Source organism: Colossoma macropomum, unplaced genomic scaffold (genome assembly GCF_904425465.1).
Source record: "Colossoma macropomum unplaced genomic scaffold, Colossoma_macropomum, whole genome shotgun sequence".
Lineage (NCBI taxonomy): Eukaryota > Metazoa > Chordata > Actinopteri > Characiformes > Serrasalmidae > Colossoma > Colossoma macropomum.
Genome location: NW_023494802.1, coordinates 8,375,131 through 8,395,181, shown reverse-complemented (window position 1 = coordinate 8,395,181; position 20,051 = coordinate 8,375,131). Strand labels below are relative to the sequence as shown.

Here is a 20,051-nt window from a genome sequence, read left to right as displayed (position 1 = left end):
CATTATAGCAGTGAGAGAGATTCCAGACATTTCTTTGTGTCGAGAGGGAAGTCATTACTCAGTGCACTCCCCAAAACTAAATACACCAGACTTTCCATGTGAATTTCAAATTCACGTTAAGGTAGCAGCACGGCTCCACATCAAAGGAAAGCCAATCAGAGCGCTTTGGTTACAGGCAGCAGCTTTGATGTGCTGTTAGTATGCACTCATTGTAGCTCAGGGCACTTGTGTATTGGACAGCATTTCCCCACCATGCACAGCACTTTTAGATTAATAACCAAAAAAAAGTCATTCATTCAAATCATTCAGGCTCAATCCAACATGTCGGAGAGGAACCAACACACCAGTACATTTACTTTTAGCCATGTCACACTATGCACTTACTAACCACCACCATTAGAATATAGTGACATCATGCAGTTGTGATCAGCTTAGACACATGACATTTCTCCCCCTTGATTAGGATTATTTCCCTTTAATACACTGCTTTATTTAAGCGCTGTCTGTCCACACAGAGGACATTAGACTAGACGCTCACATCATTGTAATGACAGAGGCCCAATTTAACATGTGCCTTCAAAAATCGTCTAACAATAGCAGATTAACAGCCTCTGTGTGGATTCCAGGATGGGGAACAAATTCCCACAAGGTACATCTTTTCTTCAGAGCCAGGATACATGCCTTAATTAGGGCTACAATTACAGGAGATGCACAGCTGTATTACAGCCTGAGAGACAATCTATTCTATTTCTTTGGTAAAAGACAGCATTTGGAGTGTTGTGGTAATGAGTTTGCAGCCATGTCCACGTCTTTAAGTGTCCTGTTTGGATGAATGTGGAAATATTCAGCATTTTATAATCTACAGTATTTTCAGTTTCCACATCTTCTTTTATTAATTCTATCAGAAATTCAGAAGTGGAAGATGATAAGGACTTCAGAGCTACTGAGGTTAAATTTCAGATGTTAGATTACGTGTTTTCCTTCATTAAGGCCTTATTTTGCACCTGTTCTTTTATTCTTAGTAATTCATCAGTCTACTGATTCTGAAATGCACGACTTTATTACATTTTAATATGATTAAAAATGCATAATTTATACATTTCAACATATGTGATGATTTTCTTGTGACAACCTACTTACCAACAAAGCTTTCATGGAGTTACACTCAGTAATGACTCTGAAATTGAAGACATTGTTATTGTCATCATCTGAATTGTCGCCTTTGCTGCAGTAACAGCGTCTTTAAAGCTTTACATCAGCTGCTGGAACATTGCTGTAAGGATTTATCTGCATTCAGCTACAAGAGCATTAGTGAGGTCAGGGACTTATGTTGGACGATTAGTTCTGGTACTACAACTCATTGTATTGGGCATCATGACCTTACGCAGCAACTACTGCAAATTAAAGTAGCTGAACTCACTAATTATACATGAACACACACATGTACAGTACTGTAAAGTTATCTGGTCAGTGTTGATTGGCTCAGAAAAACAGAAATTACTATAAATACAGTAAATAACAGCCATAAAATAAGTAGAGTATGTTATGTATGTGGGTGTGTTTGCTTAACCATTTCCAAAGCTCTCCTTGTGGCAGCCCAGTATTATTTGCAGTAATTTGGCTAATCAGTACTCCATTATGTTAAATTACATGAGCTGTGATGGAATCGAACATATTCATTGCGTATAAATCTGTAACCAAACTTGTGTTCCTCTATCTAGCTCACAACCAATCAACTATTTTTCTGAAAACAAGAAATTAATGAGCTTTATTCACCGACCCTTCTTAAGAAGAAATTTCTTCTTAAAACCCATTTACATAGTTTTCATGAAGATTCTGACTTTCACCAGTGTTTTCTTATTTGGGATTTGTTCTTGCGTAAGAACAGAATCTACACACACTCAAGAACACGTCATAAATCTGATGTAGACTATCTTTTAGGATCTTTCTCAGAAACAAATTTAAGAAAAAACTTAGAATATATTGGTGAATAAGGTGAGGTGAATGTTTGCTTTTATGCAAATGTCATAAGGTGAAAGTGTGTAGAAAAACACTTATTGCCAAGATAAAATGTTTTTAAACAATTTGCCTTAGTGCCCAAAACATTTCCACAGTCCTAGGGCTGTCATAAGTATTACATAATTGCCTAAAAACAATTATTTGAGATTTTTGCAATTATTTAAAATATGATTGCAATTTCTAGAACTACAATCATTTTCCATAATCATTAGATTTCTGCACCAAGAAGCAGGTGAACTGGGTGTGCGGAGTCAAGGTAAATAAATATGAATAAATGAAAGCAGTAAAGGTATTAACTGAGACATCATGAGGCTCATGAAAGCAAAAAAGTTCGAACTTTTAACTTGGTGCTCTAACATGTTTAGAGTGCATCGCTGAGTAATGTTGGTGTATTTGTTAACTATGGAGCTAATTCTACATTTTTGTCATGTCTGCTTGCAGAATGATATTATATTTTCACTCTTGTGTGTACAATTAAAAATTATGGCTCTTCAAGGGTTCTTTAGTAAAGAAAATGGTTCTATGCATGATCTTTGCATGATTAAAGGGTTCTTTGCATCATGAATGGGTTCTTCATACTAATGGAGAATGTGCTGTAGATGGTTTTATTCGGATTTTTTTTTAAAAGCGTTCTAAATCGCACCAAAAAGGTTCTTCTGTTGTTATGATGTCAGGCTTAACTCTCTAAAAATGTTGGCACTTCAAGGGTTCTTTAGTAAAGAAAATGGTTCTATATAAAGCCATAAACTCTCAAACAACCCTTTGCATGATTAAAGAGTTCTTTGCATCATGGAAATGTTCTAGATTGATGTAGAATGTGCTGTAGATGGTTTTATGTGGAATCTTTTTGAGGGTTCTTCTATTGTTACGATATCAGGCTTAAATCTTTAAAAAGATGGTGCTTCAAGGGTTCTTTAACAAAGAAAATGGTTCTATACAGACCCATGAACACTCTAAGAACTCTTTGCATTATTAAAGGGTTCTTTGCATCAAGAAAGAGTCTACATCATGAAAAAGTCTATATAGAACCTTTTTGAAAAGGGTCCTGTATAGCACTCAAAAGGGTTCTTCTATTGTTACAAGCTTGACACCGCACCGAAACCATTTTCAAAAAAGTTCTATAAAGAATCCTTTAACAAATTCTCCATCAATCTGAAGAACCATTTCATGACACAAAGAATTCTTTAATCATGCAAAGGGCTTTGAGTGTTCATGGTTCTATATAGAACAATTTTCTTTACTAAAGAACCCTTGAAGAACCATCATTTCTAAGCTATAGCTTTGCTGGACTCCACAATCTGTGTAACTGTAGACATTTGTGTGAGTATTAAGGCACATGCACAATAGTGTAGACTATCTTTTCAACAGAACAAGCAGTATTAGCTACTAATCGAACATAGCTAGGAATCAAAATGGCTAATCAGCCAAGATGGCCTTGTACAATAGCTGCATTCATTAATCTCAATTATTTACACAACAATAAATCGACAGCTAAATGTTCCTGATCCTAATAGACCTACGCAGCACTGATATGTACAGAAAATTACACAGAAGTCTCCACAACCAATGTATTAAATTGTTCAATTTTCAATGTGTCTTCCTTCTTTTCAGGACACTTGCTTTCAGTTTGTCAAAGACATCTGCTGGGATATTTTTCAGTCTTAAAAACTGGCTGCATTTTCTGCCTCTCACAATCCAGGTAATCCTAATTATACATTTAGATTTATCAGTCCATACACCTTACACCATATACACCATAGTGAAGTATACAGTGTTCTGAAGTGTTCTAGTGCAAATCTTTTTCTTCTTTGTCTATTTCCTTTTCTCATTAAGGCCTTCTTGACAGCCACACATCCTTTCAGACCCATGCAGTACAGCTGTCTTCTCACAGTGGAAGGATGGACAGAAACATCTGTGATTTTTTCAGATCTAAACATGAGTGGAGCTTGATTTTCTCCTCTCTCTTTCAAAGATGAAACCACTGTTTATCTGATGGTGACAGTTTTGTGTCTAGCAGGTCTTGCACAATTGTTAGGAGTTGCATTTTATCTATATCTTTCATAATTTTTGGACCCCAGTTTTGCAAACTCCAATGTGGCAATAATAGCAATCTGAACATGGCAATAATAGTACGTTATGCTAGTTGGAATCTGTGAAGGTCTATGACTTAACAATAGAGAACGTAGTGACAGTATCAGTGTCAGAGAAAAAGGAACAAAGGCAGCCATTCCTGGCATCCAGGATTAAAGCACAGAGGGTCAGGATGATGTTGTGAGGTCAGAAGTGAGGAGCAGCTGGAAAAGGTGACAGACAGAACGCTTTATTAGCTCCAGGTGAGCAGCTGTTATGTGGTCATTAATTTACTGAGTGTTGTCTCTGCAGAGCGAGGTTTAGAAAGTTGACCACGCTCAGGTCCTGATCCAGAGAGCCACTGAATTCTGCTGCAACTGAGCATCAGCAGAAAAGAAATGAATATGTGAGTAATAATTTGAGGCTTTATATTGCCCTGATATCTGAGTAGTCTAACTAAAAATGTACATTTACTTCTACACTTAAAGTTGCAAAAAGAGTTCTGTGCATAGAAGCCATAAGCAAACTATTTGTGGTTCCTCAGTTAAGACATTTTTTTTGAAAGGTTCTTTAGGGACCCAAAATGATTCTTCTATTTGATATTTCCCATAGAAAAATGTCTTTTTATAGACTGAAAATATTATTATTTGCTTTCTAACTAATAACAACTTCATATTCTACAGTTTGAGCTATAAGAATATATATTTACTCTCTTACAGTTTCCTAAAAGGTTCTTGGCTTAGATGTATTGTTCCAGGACGAAAGAAAATTGGTGTAGAACCTTTAAACAAGGTTCTTTTAACATTAAAATGGTTCTTTTCAATATGGAGCTAAATATATATACATATATTTTAGCATTTCTAGAGTATTTAAGCAATATATGTCAATATTTATGAAGTCTAAGCACCAAATTCCAAACAAAGAAAAATGTATGTTCATTTCCTCATATACAAAATGCATGTGCCACATAGTGTGTGGTCAAGCTCGTAAACAGCGGTGGACAGTTTTTCTCCAACCTGTGTAAATTTTCATTATTTAAATAATTGCCTGTAAATTCACATATTTATCAATATATGAAAATATATGTACGTGTATTGTCGCTGTTGGTCCTAATTTGTAAACACCAGCTGTCCTTCACATCCATTGAAAGGTCCTTTAGGGAAACAAAAGTGGTTTGTCTATAGCATCATGCCAAAGAATGCAAGCTGCATTAATTGATACTACAGCACAAAACAGAGAGGATTCTCCTGAACACACATGAATATATACCTGTTCTCGAGAAGTCTACTTTACAAAACAAAGTTCCCAAGAACATTAGAATTCATACTGATGAGTCATTTTGTCTGAGGGCTTGCAGTGATTTGGGCTCCACAATGCAATGTTCTGCCTCAGCTCAGTTCCTCGCTACACCTATTATATTGCATGCCATTGCATAAGGAAAGACGTAAGAGTGGGAGACGGAGTTTGGGGGTATGCTCTTCACAGTCCCTGCTCTTTTTACAGTTTTTACTCAGAAAGACATCCATGCCTGTTTTCACTGTAGATTCCTTTATTTATTTTGTGTTTCCTAAAAGACATTTCGCACCTCATCTGCTGGGTCTTATATACTGTGTTAAACGTGTTCAGCAGTTGCAGAAGATTACAGTGTTTGTTCTAAAAGATGCTGGGTTTCAGCACAGCTGAGGAGCAGTAATTAACCTTCTGCAAAGCCCACAAATGAATGAATCTCAGTTATTTAAACTAAATAATAACTGCCGGAATGAAATGCTCTGTTATTTCACAATAGAGAATGCTATGAGCATGTCTGGGAACAAGAATAAGCAGGAGTGCTTTCTACCAAGTCTCTAGTACTGTAGTCCAGAGTGCACTGCTTTACAGTTTTAAGTGATTGTAAGAGATGATTCATTTTGTAACAGAATAAAGTAGTAATGAAATAAGGAATAATCCCATATAAACAAGTAACATTTTGAAACACACACACACACACACACACACACACACACACACACACACACACACACACACTTTCATCTTTTATTTCCGAATAGACTGACACTAGCAATATGTGTTATCATCACAGGAAGAAGAAGAGTACACAACTTTAAGTGCCCCTTCATTAAAAGACAACGCACCTGACTCTTTCATCGGTTATATGTTTATTTATCCATTAGGATAAAACAGTTTGATGCTTTTTTTGGGGGGTTGACCACAGAGAATGAGACATCCCTTATCAAAAAGCAAATCACTTAACCATGCTTTATTGGTCTGAGATGTTGAGAAACAAACAAATAAATAAATCATAAATCAGTCAGTCAATAAATAAATAAATATAATCATTAGTATCTTTCACAAACTGGCTGCATGAATAAAGTCCACGGTGACCATTCTTTCGCCAGCAGTGATGATGGTATGTACAGTGAAGGTGGGCACAGTTCATGTCGGGGGGGCTTTGGAGAGGAGGTGGTGGCGGTGTGCATTCAGATGGAGGAACCCGTCAGGAGGCTGGCACTGTTAGCAGGACGTGAAGGTTTTCCAGAAGAAGTTTTTACAGGGGGCTTTGCGGTCTCTCTGGGGCAGCTGTGATAACCGGTTGTAGACGGCTCTCTCCTCCAGCCGTGACTCCAGCGGCTCCTCCACTTCCATATTCACCAGATCCCCGGCCAGCACGCTGTTGTCTACTCCGTCCAGCAGACCCGAGATGAGCTTCAGAATCAGCTCCTTACGTTCTTTGCTCAGCTCCTGAGGACAGCAAAGCCAATTACACTCTTAGGGTTCCTAGAAGAAACCAGAAGCTTTTACATTCTGTGGAGGTTCTTTAAGCTTGGAAAAGGTTCTCCATACTTCAACCACGTTGGCAAAATGAATCTTTAAAGTACCATTTATGGAAAAGTTCTTCAGGGAACCGAAAGAGGTTCTTCTATGGCATCAACCCTTTGCCAGGGGGGCACTTTGGGCAAAGTGAACTTAGAACCAGATAACAAATGTGCTTAATTAGTGACTGAATTATAAAGCAATCATGTTGTGGATTAATTCTCACAACGTGGCTCTAAATCTGCCTCTAAATTTGTATAATTTAGTAGCCTAATCAGCACAGAGTGTGCATAAAAAACAGGTTTTATTTGGATTGTAAATGCTTAATAATTTCTTTAGGATAGAAAATAATGCTTAAATGGAAGACAATGTAAATGAAAATTAGCGCATTTTTCCTGAATACCAGTATTTGTTGCTAATTCAATAAAAAAATCCAAATAAAACACCTACAAATGTCAAGTGCACTTAAAAAGAAGTGCACATAACACATAAAAGTAATGCACTGAATTTACTTGATTCAAAATGTATGCATAATTTCCACATGAGTAAAATATATATCAGCATAGTCTTTCATTTTACTTATTTTATAGCAATAACTGTGTTGGTGTCATATTTTATGCATGTGGAAATAATCAAATAAACTGAAAGCATCACTTTTTTCAGCGTTGAAAGGACAGTAGTAGGTGATCAGGACTCACCCTTGTGTGCGTGGGGCTCCTCTCCTCTACTGGAAGCACGGCCGCTGCCCTCACACTGTACAGCACCAGCAGCAGAGACACTAAGCTGGCCAAAAGCTGCATGCTGACAAAATGAGTGTAGAGGAAAAGACGAGAGAGAGAGAACAAGAGAGAGTTTGCCAAGGCAAATCTGAACGTGACAAAACAGCAACCACGTAGAAGAAGTGATGAGAGTAGAGCAGAGTCAGAGAGAGGAGCTGCTGGAGCTGCTTCTGGTCTCAGCTGAAGTGTCTTGGGCTGCTTTAGGATTGAGGTGGCCGTCTCTTATATACCCCAGGCTGGCGGTCTCCTGTTGACGCAGGGGTTGGTGGATGATGGGAGGGGGGCTGGGGGAGTAGGAGGCTTAGGGACTAACGAAAGCACGGAGTAGTTAACCCCCTAACAAACCAGCCATTTCACTGGTGCTGAGGACCACACGCCACCGCACTCACGTCAGACGGCTAAAAATGGTCCTGACATCAGTAAAAAAGCAGTATCACAAAAACTCGATGACGACAAATATAACCCCATATTCAAATTCATTTCAAAAAAGTCCAGAAAGTGATGACTAATGAACATATATATGAATATATGAAAATATATATATATGTGCGTATACAAAAAGTAGTTGAGATGTGAATTACATTGCTTTGAATGCAAATGTTTATATGGACGCATCTTTCATTTATATATATTATTTGTTACAAAACGCATTGTAGACCCCTTTTAACATTGTTCTTTTTTTCATGAGATACTTTGTTGGAATCAACTGTTCTTCTTTTCAAAAACTTGTTCTGTTCAAAATGATTACAAATGGATAAAGAGCATTTCGCATTTTACAATGACACTCAGACACCACAGCCAATAAAACCCTATTTACCAAGGACATGGTTAGAATTCACACTACTGCACATACATAATATTCAAATCAATTTAGTGACGCTGAAATAATTTCCTCTCTTTCCTCTTTTGATTTACATTATGTTTAATGACAAACCTGTAAACACACCATCCAGCAAACAGTCCTCGTTTCAACTCTATTCATCCCTCCTTTAATGATTCTTATCCTGCCATGCTCACAGATTGCTATTGAACTGTCTGACACCTAAGATAGCTGAGAGTTATTTTGATGGTTTTGTAAAGGTAAAATCTGAGATGGGCAATGTAGGTAGTACGCAAGCACTTCTCCAGAAAACAACCCACTTAATCCATTTTAAAATTGAAATATTCAACTTTCAATATTAAACAATCAGTTTGAATGTACATATTCATAAAACTTTGGCACTGAATTCATAATGATGCATCTCAATAGCCCAAATTGTGTTTCTTTTGATCACTGAACTGAACAAATTACATTGGATTTTAACTTATAAGGCTGATAGAGAAAATATTTCTAATCTGCAGGCTTAATATGTTTCTCGAAGACAGATATAATTAATATGTCAAAATTCTTTAGTAAATCAAACAACCATAAGCAATACTGATATTGATTTTGCATGATAAAATATTGTTTTTTATCAATATTCAAATAGAGATAGATCTGATATAAACCGAAGAGTTTCTAATTTGAGAGTTCTTTCACACTATTAGAAGTAAAATTGTTAGAAATTTGAGATATTGTTAAAATTTGATGATGGAAAGGCCTGTAATCAATAACAATAACTGGCTATTTTATTTTTGCATCCAACAAAGCATCAGCATCTTTAGGATTACTTTCTACACAAAAGACACTAGATGAACTGACCCAGAGGGCTGCCAGTGCTCGGCCCCCTAAAAACCAACTATTCTTTCTCATTTAATGATCACTAATCTCATTTAATAGATATAAAGTAATAAACTAAACTGATTTAGCATGCTCCATCTGTAAATGACATAACTCTAGCATTAAGGTCGTCCTCCTGGCCTGCACATGGGATAGTTGACGTACACCTCTTCGGGAACGCATGCACACACCCGAGCCAAGTTCGGGGACCTGAGAGCTGATAGAGGCTTTTACTCATTTTTCACAGCAGTCTGACACGGCCAGGATTCAGGCCCTACAGCTCTGCTGAGATTAATGTGGTGCTGAGATGATCTGGCCCCTAAGCGCAATCTTGATACACTGCGTTTGAAGAATTCATGCCAATTGACCACCCTGTACAAATATATATAGTAGGCAGCACCAACACACATCAATAAACACCGCTGGCGTTGACTCTCCTCACTCGAGTAACTTCTACAGTTGAGTTTGTTGGAGTTTGTGTTACCTTATATTTTATGTTCTCAACAACAAAATATCTTTCAGTAAACAGTACACATTACATATTTCAAGAATAAATACACAAAGACAAAAAACTCATGAACTGCTTCAGTTTTTAACTGTGGCAGAAGTTTTACCAGGGATGGCAGGTAGCTTTGGCAGGGTGGTACGTTCATGCAGCACCCAGGTCTATTTAGCTCTCATTTATATAGAAGACTATCCGTACAACCCCCCGACCACTGAGCAAACTTTAGAAACATGCAAAACAACAGCAACCAACATGTAAAGTTTAACTGTACAAAATATCTGTGTTTGGAAAATTTGTACTTAGATTCAAACGCACAAGTGTATCATTGGGTCGTATGTCTAATCAGTCAGAAAACACTACATGAGCTATATTATGTATTACATAGGCTATATCAGAAAAAAAATAGTTTTATATCCCAGCCCAGTGGCAGAAATAACTTCTTGGGTAGACAGTGAAATAGTGTTGGGGGAGGGGTAGTTATATTTTCCAAATGTGTTATGTCCTGCAATGTCATAACATCAGACCACAGCCTCAAAGCTGTTGTTCAATCTAATACAGAGCTTCTGTCAAAGTAGATTCATGAACCCCACTAACACTACCACACTATACACTATAAAACATGCATCCACTTAGCACAGACGCCATAACACAACACACCAGAATGCTGAAAAACAACACAGTGAACTTAAAACCTAACTAAAGCATACTGCCACAGCGGGCATGAAAAACTGTTAAATGACCATTTACATCTTACCTTTGACGACTTCATTTGCTTTGACATTCTGGCACAGCCATTTTAGCTGTTGTACCAAAAGAGCACCAAATTCACAGACCAAAAACGCAGCAATTTTTTTCACAAGCTGACATTTTATAAATTTGCTTTTGGCTTTTTAAATGGGCATATTCCACTATGTTGCTGCCTCAGATGCCAGAATGTAAATGCTGCACCATTTAAGGTGGAACGGACAAATTCAAACAAGAGGCTGATTTCGGCTTCGTGTGAAGCTGTCGATATTCACTTAGCTAAGTTAGCTAAGCTAGCTCACTAGCTGACAAGGTAACTAAATAATGATCCAAACGGTTGTGTGGGCGTTTCTCACGCTCATGTAGCGCTGTTGTGGTTCTGATATGGAATTCGGTTCAGTGTACATTAATCTCTCTTTGCTCAAGTAAAACTTCACACAGAAAACCTTGTTTTCATCTCTACTCGCTTCGCTGCGAGGCCTTCTCTGCTGTGCTGCACTGTTTAGAGATGGAAAGCGGCTCGTGCGCACAAAGGGGCGTGTCTCGAGTTCTTGTGTCTGATTGGCTTGTTTTGTGAATAAATAGCACAGCCAACGCGTAGCTCGGCCCCGCCCCTGTGTAGTAGCCACATAAAGAAAATGTTACATACTTTAAATGTGTTTCTCACTGTTGGTCCTGGAGGTTTTCCTTGCTCCAACACGATCACTTGAACTCAGTAAAGGGCTAGTTAATGAGCTGATTAGTGGGATCAGGCGTGGTGGGAGCAGAAAAAAACTCTAAACTGTGCAGAGTGGTGGGCTTCAAGGACCGGTGCTGAGAAACACTTTTTTAAACGACCAGATGCATTTGTATACTTGTAAAAGAGAAGAGAGGAGATGAGGAGAAAAGAGAAAAGGAGAAAAGAAGGTTAAAAGGTGTAGGAATTGATAAAACCTCAGTGCTGTAAATAAGTCTTTTTAATCTATTGAATCTATTTACCATTTCACATGAGGGCTATTTAGCAGGACTACTCTGATACGGTTGGATTTTTAAAGATTGCTGAAAGGCTACTGGCGCCATCTGGTGGTTAGAAATGCTACTAACACCGTAAACCATTCATGAGTACCTGTGCATGAGCTCCTCTCTGTCTTTTAAGTGAAACACCAACAGTGGGGTAATGAGAGTTATATGAAGTATGTCTCTTCAGGCCTGCAGCGAGAAGTAGAAGGAAGTGACAACACCGTGTCCAGAAATAACTAGAGCAGGGCTGTCCAGTTTTACCCACAAAGGGCCAGTGCGGTTGCAGGCTTTCATTCCAAACAAGCAGAAGCTCAACTGGTTCCACTGCTTTAATCAACTGGTTTCAGTCAAATACATGATCATGTAATCTGCTTTGCTGGAATGAAAACCTGCAGCCAGACTGACCTTTGTGGATAAGATTGGACACCCCTGAACTAGAGTCTTTAATCTTGAAAGAGGGAGATCAGATCCCTGAAGGGGGTGTGAGAGACCCTCGGCAAGAGATCATCATAGCTGGACTCAAGCCTAAACCTACAGGGAAAACAGGGGGCTGAAAACAGTGAGGGGGAAAAGGGAAAACTGCCCTTATTTGCAACTTAGGCTGGGGTGCCTCTAACCTTTTCGTTTGTGTTGTGTAAGAGTTAAGCAATATATAGTAATGAGTAAAAGACCACCCTTCACTTATTTCAGTCAAAACAGCCCTTAAGAACACAGAAGCTTCAGCTTATAAATATAATATTGTTTTTTCAGTATTTAGCGTGCCCACCCTGCAGGAATATTTTTCCCACCTCCAGTTCAGTCTTAGAAGTTGGTTGCATTTCCTGCTTCTAGCAATCCAGTTAATCCAAAACACATACAGTAATTTTGAGTGGACAGGGTGGGCAGTCCATTGTTCTGAGAACACCAGCTGCTTCGCAGCAGCTGATTGCAATATTTTTCTTTTTTGTCTGTTTTATTTTCTGATCTTAAGTAAGAGTGAAGCTTAATTTTCGTTTAGCTGTTCTCTTTAAAAATCTCTCCTAAAAAATGAATAACCTGGCTGTTTTGACTGGAAATTCAGTAAATGAAGGGTGGGCTTCTGCACAGTACTGTATGGTAATGAGATAGCAATGAGGGGTCTTAACTCTCTTCTTGTACTGCACAAACAGGGTTGATCACATCCTCTTGAGGAGCTTCTAGTGATTTACACAGAGGACCTAAGCCATGCCACACCCTCAGATTTCTTATTGTCTTTTTAAAGGAATAGTGGCTGGGGGGCATCCTGAGTCACAAGGTCATTGGAGCAAAGGTTAGGCTCATCTTTCACTGATGTGAGAGGGATTCTTTGATCCCAGACTAAATCCTCAAATCCTTTTGTGACGTCTGCACAGTCTCAGTATAGCTGGAGATAAGTAGGAATAACTGGTGAGAAACACACTGGACACCAGCACCGTTTGGTACTGGTGGTCAAAAATGTCAGCTTTTAATGGGCCCATATCCCATTTTTTTCCTGTATTAAATTTTTCCCCCTAAAGACCACATATAACACTTATGTACTTTCATTTAGCAAAAAAATCATTTTCACATGACCATTTTCTGACCTCTCTCTATACTTCAGAATTAAACAGGCTGTTTTTAATACTGTGCCTTTAAGACTTAGCAGTTTAGCCTAAGGCAGATACATATAAATATGTTGTTTTTTGTGACATCACAGGTTCTTTATGCAGCTTAGCTTCCACATATGAAATGTACCTTTTGAAACTTTTACAATGTTTAAGTACTACATCAAACTTTTTTTTTTCAAAACTATAAGAAAACATCAGTTTTCCATGATATGGGCCCTTTAAAAAATGCTTGCTTCCCTTGTCTGAGCTGTCTAGAATGTCATTTAATAAATACAAAGGCAGATGTTTAATATGTTTTAATATTTCAAAAGAACATAAGAATTTTGCAAAATTAATTTGATTTTATGAACACTAGATGCTGAAAGAATAGGTGCATCCTGGCCTCTAGTAACAATGATAGGAACATGAGAATGGCCTTTAGAGAAGCTCCCAAAGAACAGTTTAAAAACACAGTAAATAGTGATTTACCTTGAAGGGGACCCTTCTTTTGACTCAGTTTCGCATTTAAAAGCACATTTCACGCTGCGTTATAGTGATTTCTCACACCCTTTCCAGTCCAACCAACTGACATTTCACATTCTACATGAAATCATGCCCTCATCCCAGCAAGTTGCGAACAACAAGCATTTGCAAAAAGAATACATCATTACTACCACACGATACAGCACGTAATGCAGAGAGTTTGATACAAAATACCTAATTTATATGCAAGTCAGCCTCACATGGCAGTCATAACATAACTATTCATGAAAAAAAAAGAATAATAATCAAACCAGTAAACCACAGCAAATTCCCTATTCAGGATAGGATCTAAACCTTTTCAGGATAAGATCCAAATCACCCGCAGACTGTTTTATTACAAAACACTCAATAACCATAATAGCATCCATACAGGGAGAGCTGAAGGTCAGTCTTTATTTATTAAACATACTAATAATTTTGAACTTGGTTATTTTATATTAGCCTTTTTTTTGACTACAATTAGTATTTTCATATTTGTTAATGATCTACTATCGGTTAACTGGCCGATGATCCGCCGTTTCTAGGATCATCGTGTACATAATGTTGTAAATAAATGTAGGATTGCTCTTGACCTGAGTGTCTTTTCACAGATTAACAGAGAACGACAGAAAACAACAGTGAAATAATCCCTAAAATGAACAGCTGCCAAATTCAAATGCTGCTTCTTCCATTAAACTGCGATTTTAAAAGATGGTTATTTGACTTCCTTGTTAATAGCAAACAACAGAGCAGTGGCAGAATGTAACGCCATCCTCCTGCGATAACACAAACACAAAATAAGACTCATTTTGCACTGATCTAAACCAATAACCTTTTTATGTCAGACACATTCCAGAGCATATTGATATTGTGACATTTATGACATAGAAACTTGGAGGTCCACAAATAACATGATCGACTACGAAGCTGAACGTTGATTGTGAGTGACGTACAGGATAAACAGATCAAAGCAATAAATAAAAATCCAAATAAGTCTTTAGGGAAACCCTGGAGGGAATGAGGACTGTCTGAAATCCCCCCAGACGTTCCCTTTAACGGTGAAGCAGAGCAGCAGGCAGGCTGGGGAGAGAGCCGGGAGACGCACACTGCAATTGTGCTGATGGGTTTGTCCTGTTTCCACAGAAGGCAGCGTAAGACAAGATGGCAGCCAGGAAGCCAGTTATGCTTCACTTAGTACCTGAGAAAAACAGAGAAAAAAATACACTGCTTAAAATTCTGCTTCCTAAAAATGTGTTAGGACAACTTCTACAATTAGGACTCTGCTTAGAAAAACAAACAGGATCAGCAAAAATCCCACTGAAAGCACCAATAAAAGCACTTGCTCAGTACGGCTTCTAACAAGAAAAAAAAACTAATAAATTAAGACACCATCTGTTTACTTCTAATGCAGTAAATAAAGCTGAACTGATAAATCTGAACACAAACCATCATCAACGTAAAAATACACAAAACACATCCAAGACCAACACTGTACAACAACAACAACCACAACAACAACAATAGTAAAAGCTAATTACATAAACTAACCACTAAGAATACTGGTAAGCTCCACCCCCAGCGCTACAATATTTCTATTATTTAAATGGCCCACATTTCTGTATTTTCCTTTACTTCCTCAACTTCAGTTATAACATTTGGGTGGTTTTATGTACCAAAACAGTCATAATTCACTTTTACATGACCCTTTTCCAATCTCGGTTCTTCCTTTAGAATTAAAACAGCTGTTTATGTTCCAATGCCTTCAAGACTGATATGTAAATGAGCTCTGTCTTCATTGGCTCTCCTGCATCATTCAAAAAGCAGTGTGGACTGAAACACCTATTGCAACGTAAATGTGAATGTGCGGGGCTAAACTGCTGTAGGATGAACCTGGGGATAAAAACATGTTTGGTTTTCATCAGATCACATGCCCAATTTTAAATCTGATCTTCTCCAGACAGACAAGTAGGACTGTCCAGGCTTGTGATGCAGGGCTTTTATAGTGAAATGCACACGATGACATAAATGAAACAAGACAAGTTCCAAAAAATAAATAAATAAAAATAATAACGACAATAATAATAACAACAACAATAAACAAAACAATATCTTTCAAAAAGAGTGATACATAAATGTGCAGATTTTAGTGTCAATGTAAACCATGAAAATTAGTTAAGCTGAAGTGCCATATCGTTAGTGTTTCTGTTACGCTTGCAGCCATGCAGCGTAACATCCGGTGTGATAACGTCCAGTCTATGAGACCAGAGGCCACGGTGCCAGAGCCCGAGTCATAGACCGGGCAACAGAAACACTGATTTATAATTGGGCTGTTTTTTTGCAGCTCGGTCTCCATATAAGGGTCTGTACAGACAGATGATGCTTCATGTTTCACCAATGCTTACATACTACATACTTAACTCTTATTAAAAAAAAGAGTAACAAATATTACAATTCTCAGCTAACTGCACCTTAATTTTCAATAAAGACCACATTGATTTATTACAGTCGCTATTCCCAGTTAAGAAAATGCATTATTTAATATTACACTGTGTACTTATCCTTGAATATTCACCTTCCTGGCAAATTCTGGTAGGATGAATGCAGCTCGGTGGATTTCAGGGTTGTAATATTTTAGGTGCATGCTCTCAATGTCGTCCCTTGATAATTCTCGTACTGGTTCACGGAAATTTGTTTGCTGCAGAAAGTAGAACACATAAGCATGAAGGAAACACCTTCAGAATGGTTGCAATACAATGCAAAGAAAAATTCTCAGAGGTTGGGAAAAAATGAGGAATATTTACCGAGTTTTTGCTGCAGAGCATGAAGCCTATCTGACCACTTGGGTAGGTGGGTATGGTGCAATAAGCGTAGTCAACGACAGGGAAGAGGGTCTTACAGAAGGTGCGCATTTCTTTGATCAGCTCTAGATGCAGCCACTGGCACTCTCCTGTAAAACCCAGAGACAGTCTTACTTATAGTCACAGATATACATAATTCTTAAACAAGGTAGAAGCTCGAAAGCTTTAAAATGTGAAGCTGCATCAACCTTGACAACAAAGAATTCCACCCTCACGAAGAGCCGTTTTCATGAGTTGATAGTAGGACTCTTTGAATAAGCTTTCTGCTGGACCTGTGACAAGATAAACTTCTGTCAGAAACAAACTATGAATTTTCCTTATGCTCATGCTTTAGGGTCAGTGAAACCAAGCCAAAGAAACAAGAGTCATTCTATCTTACCAACAGGGTCTGAGGAGTCTGTTATGATGACATCAAATGCATCCTGATTCTGCTTCATGAACTCAAAGCCATCTCCGACATTCAGAGTCAGCTTCGGACTGAAGAACCCTTTTGCCATTCCAGGGAGGTACTTCTTCGACACAGTAATGACATCCTGAATGGGATATTAGCACATCTTTTTAGAATAAAATTGCAACAGTTCTGTATAAAAGCCTAATTTAGCCCGAATTAAACATACAGGGGGTCCTGGGGTAGTTTCCTCTTTTACAGGTGCTACTCAGTGATTTTATTTCTGTACGGAGCAGCCTATTTGCCTTTTTGATCACTGCTACTTGCCGCATTTGTCTCTCAGCATGTATGTTTACATTGAACACATCCTAAATCACAAAACAATGGATGCTTTGAGACACTTCCTCATAATTTTCTTCATCTGGGCGGTAGAGCTGTGAGCATTAGCAGAAGGAAATACAAAGCAAAAAAGCACAAGATCGTGCAGGTTGACTACAGGAGCAATTACACTGGCATTACAATGGTATGAAACATTACTTTATATTCACATATATGAAAAAATCCTCAGCTTTTAGTTTTCCTGAGAGATTCACTATCATATGACCATGTATAACACAAACATCCAGGTTGGTAGAACATACAACCCACTAGAAACCTGCTCGGCCAGTATTAATTTATCTGCCGTCCAGATGAGAATTTTATTACTGACTGGACATGCAAATTTTTTATTACAGGGCTCCTTTTGATAAACTAATCCAATCTGAGTAGAGCTAAATATGTGCACCTGAAAAAGAACAATGAAAGTGGAACAGAATCATTTGTATACGCTAAATTACTACCACTTGTTTTCTTCAGGGCTACAGACAGCTGTCAACAGCTGACACAGTAGGGCAATTTTAAACACCAGCCATACAAACCTCATCAATCTCACACTGAACTACAGACTCGACCATCGGATGCTTCACAACCTCCCTCAGCACCCCGCCATCTCCTCCTCCAATAATCAGAACCTACAAAAGGAAGGAAAGATTCAAGAGATTATATCTGGCACTGGTGAATGGCAAAAACATCTGCCATTCTTCCTCTAAAGCTGATTCATTTCTTTCTACACAATCGCAGGCCATTCTGTAAAAGCACAATTCTTTCAACATAAAAAACCCAGACGGGGAAATCATGAACTAATTACCTTCTTGGGGCAGGGGTGGCAGCACAGGGGGAGATTGGCAATCATTTCTTGGTATGAAAACTCATCTCGTTCCGTACACTGGATTACTCCATCCAACACCAGGACGTTCCCATAAGTCTTACTGCAGACAGGAGAACATTTACAGTACATGAAAGAGAGAATGAAAGAAAACATGCATGTAGGGAGAAAGTAGGAAAAGTGAGAAGTAAAAAAAAGATAGATAGACACGTGATATTTTAACAAAGAAAGTGGCTGCGGTGAAGGAAGGCCATTAGAAAAAAAAGGAGAGTGTTTAGTGGAACGTGATGTTAGAAAGCAGTGCTGTCAGTTTCAGCTCATGAATGTGCATAAGCAGTGAGGAGGCGTTCTATTTTAGGTCTATCACAAAATGTACTTCAGAGAAAAGTCGACGGCCTGAAAACACAACACAATATACCAACATACATAGGGTCACGAGCCTACAATTTATGGAATGCATAAACTTCTAGCAAAAGGCGAAATACTGGTTTTGAAGATATAATGTAACAGTACTCAGTGGGAGGAAACGGTCTGCTGTCTTTATTCGTCAACTTCCAGGCTTTCCAGGTGCGTGTGGTTAAACACAACACACCTAACTTGCACACGATTTTCTTGTAACATCGTATGTCTAATAAAATAACACAAAATAGGACTCCAACAGCAACGACCAAGTTTAGGCTGTCACTGAGAACAATCAAGTCCAGTATTTTCAGATCACAGAACGCCACGTTATACTGGGCAGCTGAGCAGCTAACTTAGCACACACCACGAAGCTGAAGTTGGCTTCTTAGTCGAACTGTCCGTTCCACCTTAAACGGTGCAGCCGTTACATTCAGCTAACTTCGCACACGTCACGATGCTAAAGTTGGCTTTTTAGTCAAACTGTCCGTTCCACCTTAAATGATGAAGCGGTTACATTCAGGTAACTTGGCTCACTCGTCACGAAGCTGAAGTTGGCGTCTTTGTCGAACCGCGCGTTCCACCTTAAAATGTAAATGGTGCAGCAGCCGCCTTGGGCGCCAGAATGTAACTACTGCACCATTTAAGGTGGAACGAATGTTACCCGTAAGAGGCTGGCGAAGAAGTTCAGCCTCGTGCACCCAACACGAGAGCACCAAACCACCACAGGCAGAGGCGAAAGCGCAGCTAACAGGCTATTTCAGACAAGCTCGGAGAAGAAGAGGTGGTGAAAATATCAAGTTTGACTTTATAAACGGTCCCCAAGAATCAGCGACCCATAGTTAGTCAGCTAACGCTAGCTGGATAGTTAGCAAGGCAGCTAACTGAATGGTCTGTGGCTATTCAGAACTCACCTCTTAAACACCATAACATCCTGAAATTTGGATTCTTTATGGTACAGAACCTCCTCCACCTGAAGACTCATTGCTTGGCCAGGCCATAACGTGCACGTCTCGGTGAACCAGCCGTCTTTAAGGTTGTCCATTGTGAATGAATGTCGGGGGAGAAAAGGAAAAAACGGCCGCCTCTCTTGTGAGCTTCTTGAAAGAAAACTCGGAGCTAAAGTGCTCGGAGTTGTGGAGGATCTCGCACACTGACACGTTGGGCGCTGGAGTCCGGTCTTAGCCAACAAGAGACGAGAACCAGCCAATAGGATCTGGGCGTCGCCAGCGATGAGTCCGACCGTAGTCAATCAGAGGCCAGCATGAGAGATCTTTATACAAGCTAGTTCGGCTTTGCAGAGGACGGAAAGACACCACGTGAAAGTTGACGTTGATGTCAAAGCGCCACAGGAAAGACGGGGACACGTTTCATTCAAACAAAATATAGCCTTTCTATCAAAATTCAGCACCTCTTATCTACAGGATAAAGTCGCTGGTTAGCTTTTCTATCTTCGGTTTGTTTAGGGCTT

The 20,051-nt window shown here is 38.8% G+C and overlaps 2 protein-coding genes across 2 annotated transcripts; both read right to left on the bottom strand.

Moving 5' to 3' along the window:
* Positions 1 to 6,228: 6,228 nt before the first annotated feature.
* On the bottom strand, positions 6,229 to 8,908 carry cort (cortistatin). The gene is made up of 2 exons (XM_036591899.1): positions 7,599 to 8,908; positions 6,229 to 6,828 (listed from the first exon to the last, which is right to left on the bottom strand). The coding sequence occupies exons 1-2, from the start codon at positions 7,698 to 7,700 to the stop codon at positions 6,601 to 6,603; spliced, it is 330 nt and encodes a 109-aa protein (XP_036447792.1). The 5' UTR covers positions 7,701 to 8,908; the 3' UTR covers positions 6,229 to 6,600.
* A 4,603-nt stretch (positions 8,909 to 13,511) lies between these two features.
* srm (spermidine synthase) lies at positions 13,512 to 19,855 on the bottom strand. The gene is made up of 8 exons (XM_036592106.1): positions 19,495 to 19,855; positions 18,164 to 18,284; positions 17,895 to 17,987; positions 16,969 to 17,122; positions 16,778 to 16,861; positions 16,533 to 16,678; positions 16,304 to 16,426; positions 13,512 to 14,929 (listed from the first exon to the last, which is right to left on the bottom strand). Exons 1-8 carry the CDS (start codon positions 19,623 to 19,625, stop codon positions 14,912 to 14,914), a joined length of 870 nt encoding a protein of 289 aa, XP_036447999.1. The 5' UTR covers positions 19,626 to 19,855; the 3' UTR covers positions 13,512 to 14,911.
* Between the last annotated feature and the right edge of the window lie 196 nt (positions 19,856 to 20,051).

Bases quoted from the DNA above. Each gene is read 5' to 3' on its own strand.
- cort (XM_036591899.1), bottom strand. From the start codon at position 7,700: ATGCAGCTTTTGGCCAGCTTAGTGTCTCTGCTGCTGGTGCTGTACAGT. The intron at 6,829-7,598 runs GTGAGTCCTGAT...TGCTGTCCTCAG, and splicing joins GGAGCCCCACGCACACAAGG to GAGCTGAGCAAAGAACGTAA.
- srm (XM_036592106.1), bottom strand. From the start codon at position 19,625: ATGGACAACCTTAAAGACGGCTGGTTCACCGAGACGTGCACGTTATGG. The intron at 16,862-16,968 runs GTAAGATAGAAT...ATCTTGTCACAG, and splicing joins AGACTCCTCAGACCCTGTTG to GTCCAGCAGAAAGCTTATTC. The intron at 16,427-16,532 runs GTAAATATTCCT...TACTTTCTGCAG, and splicing joins TGCTCTGCAGCAAAAACTCG to CAAACAAATTTCCGTGAACC.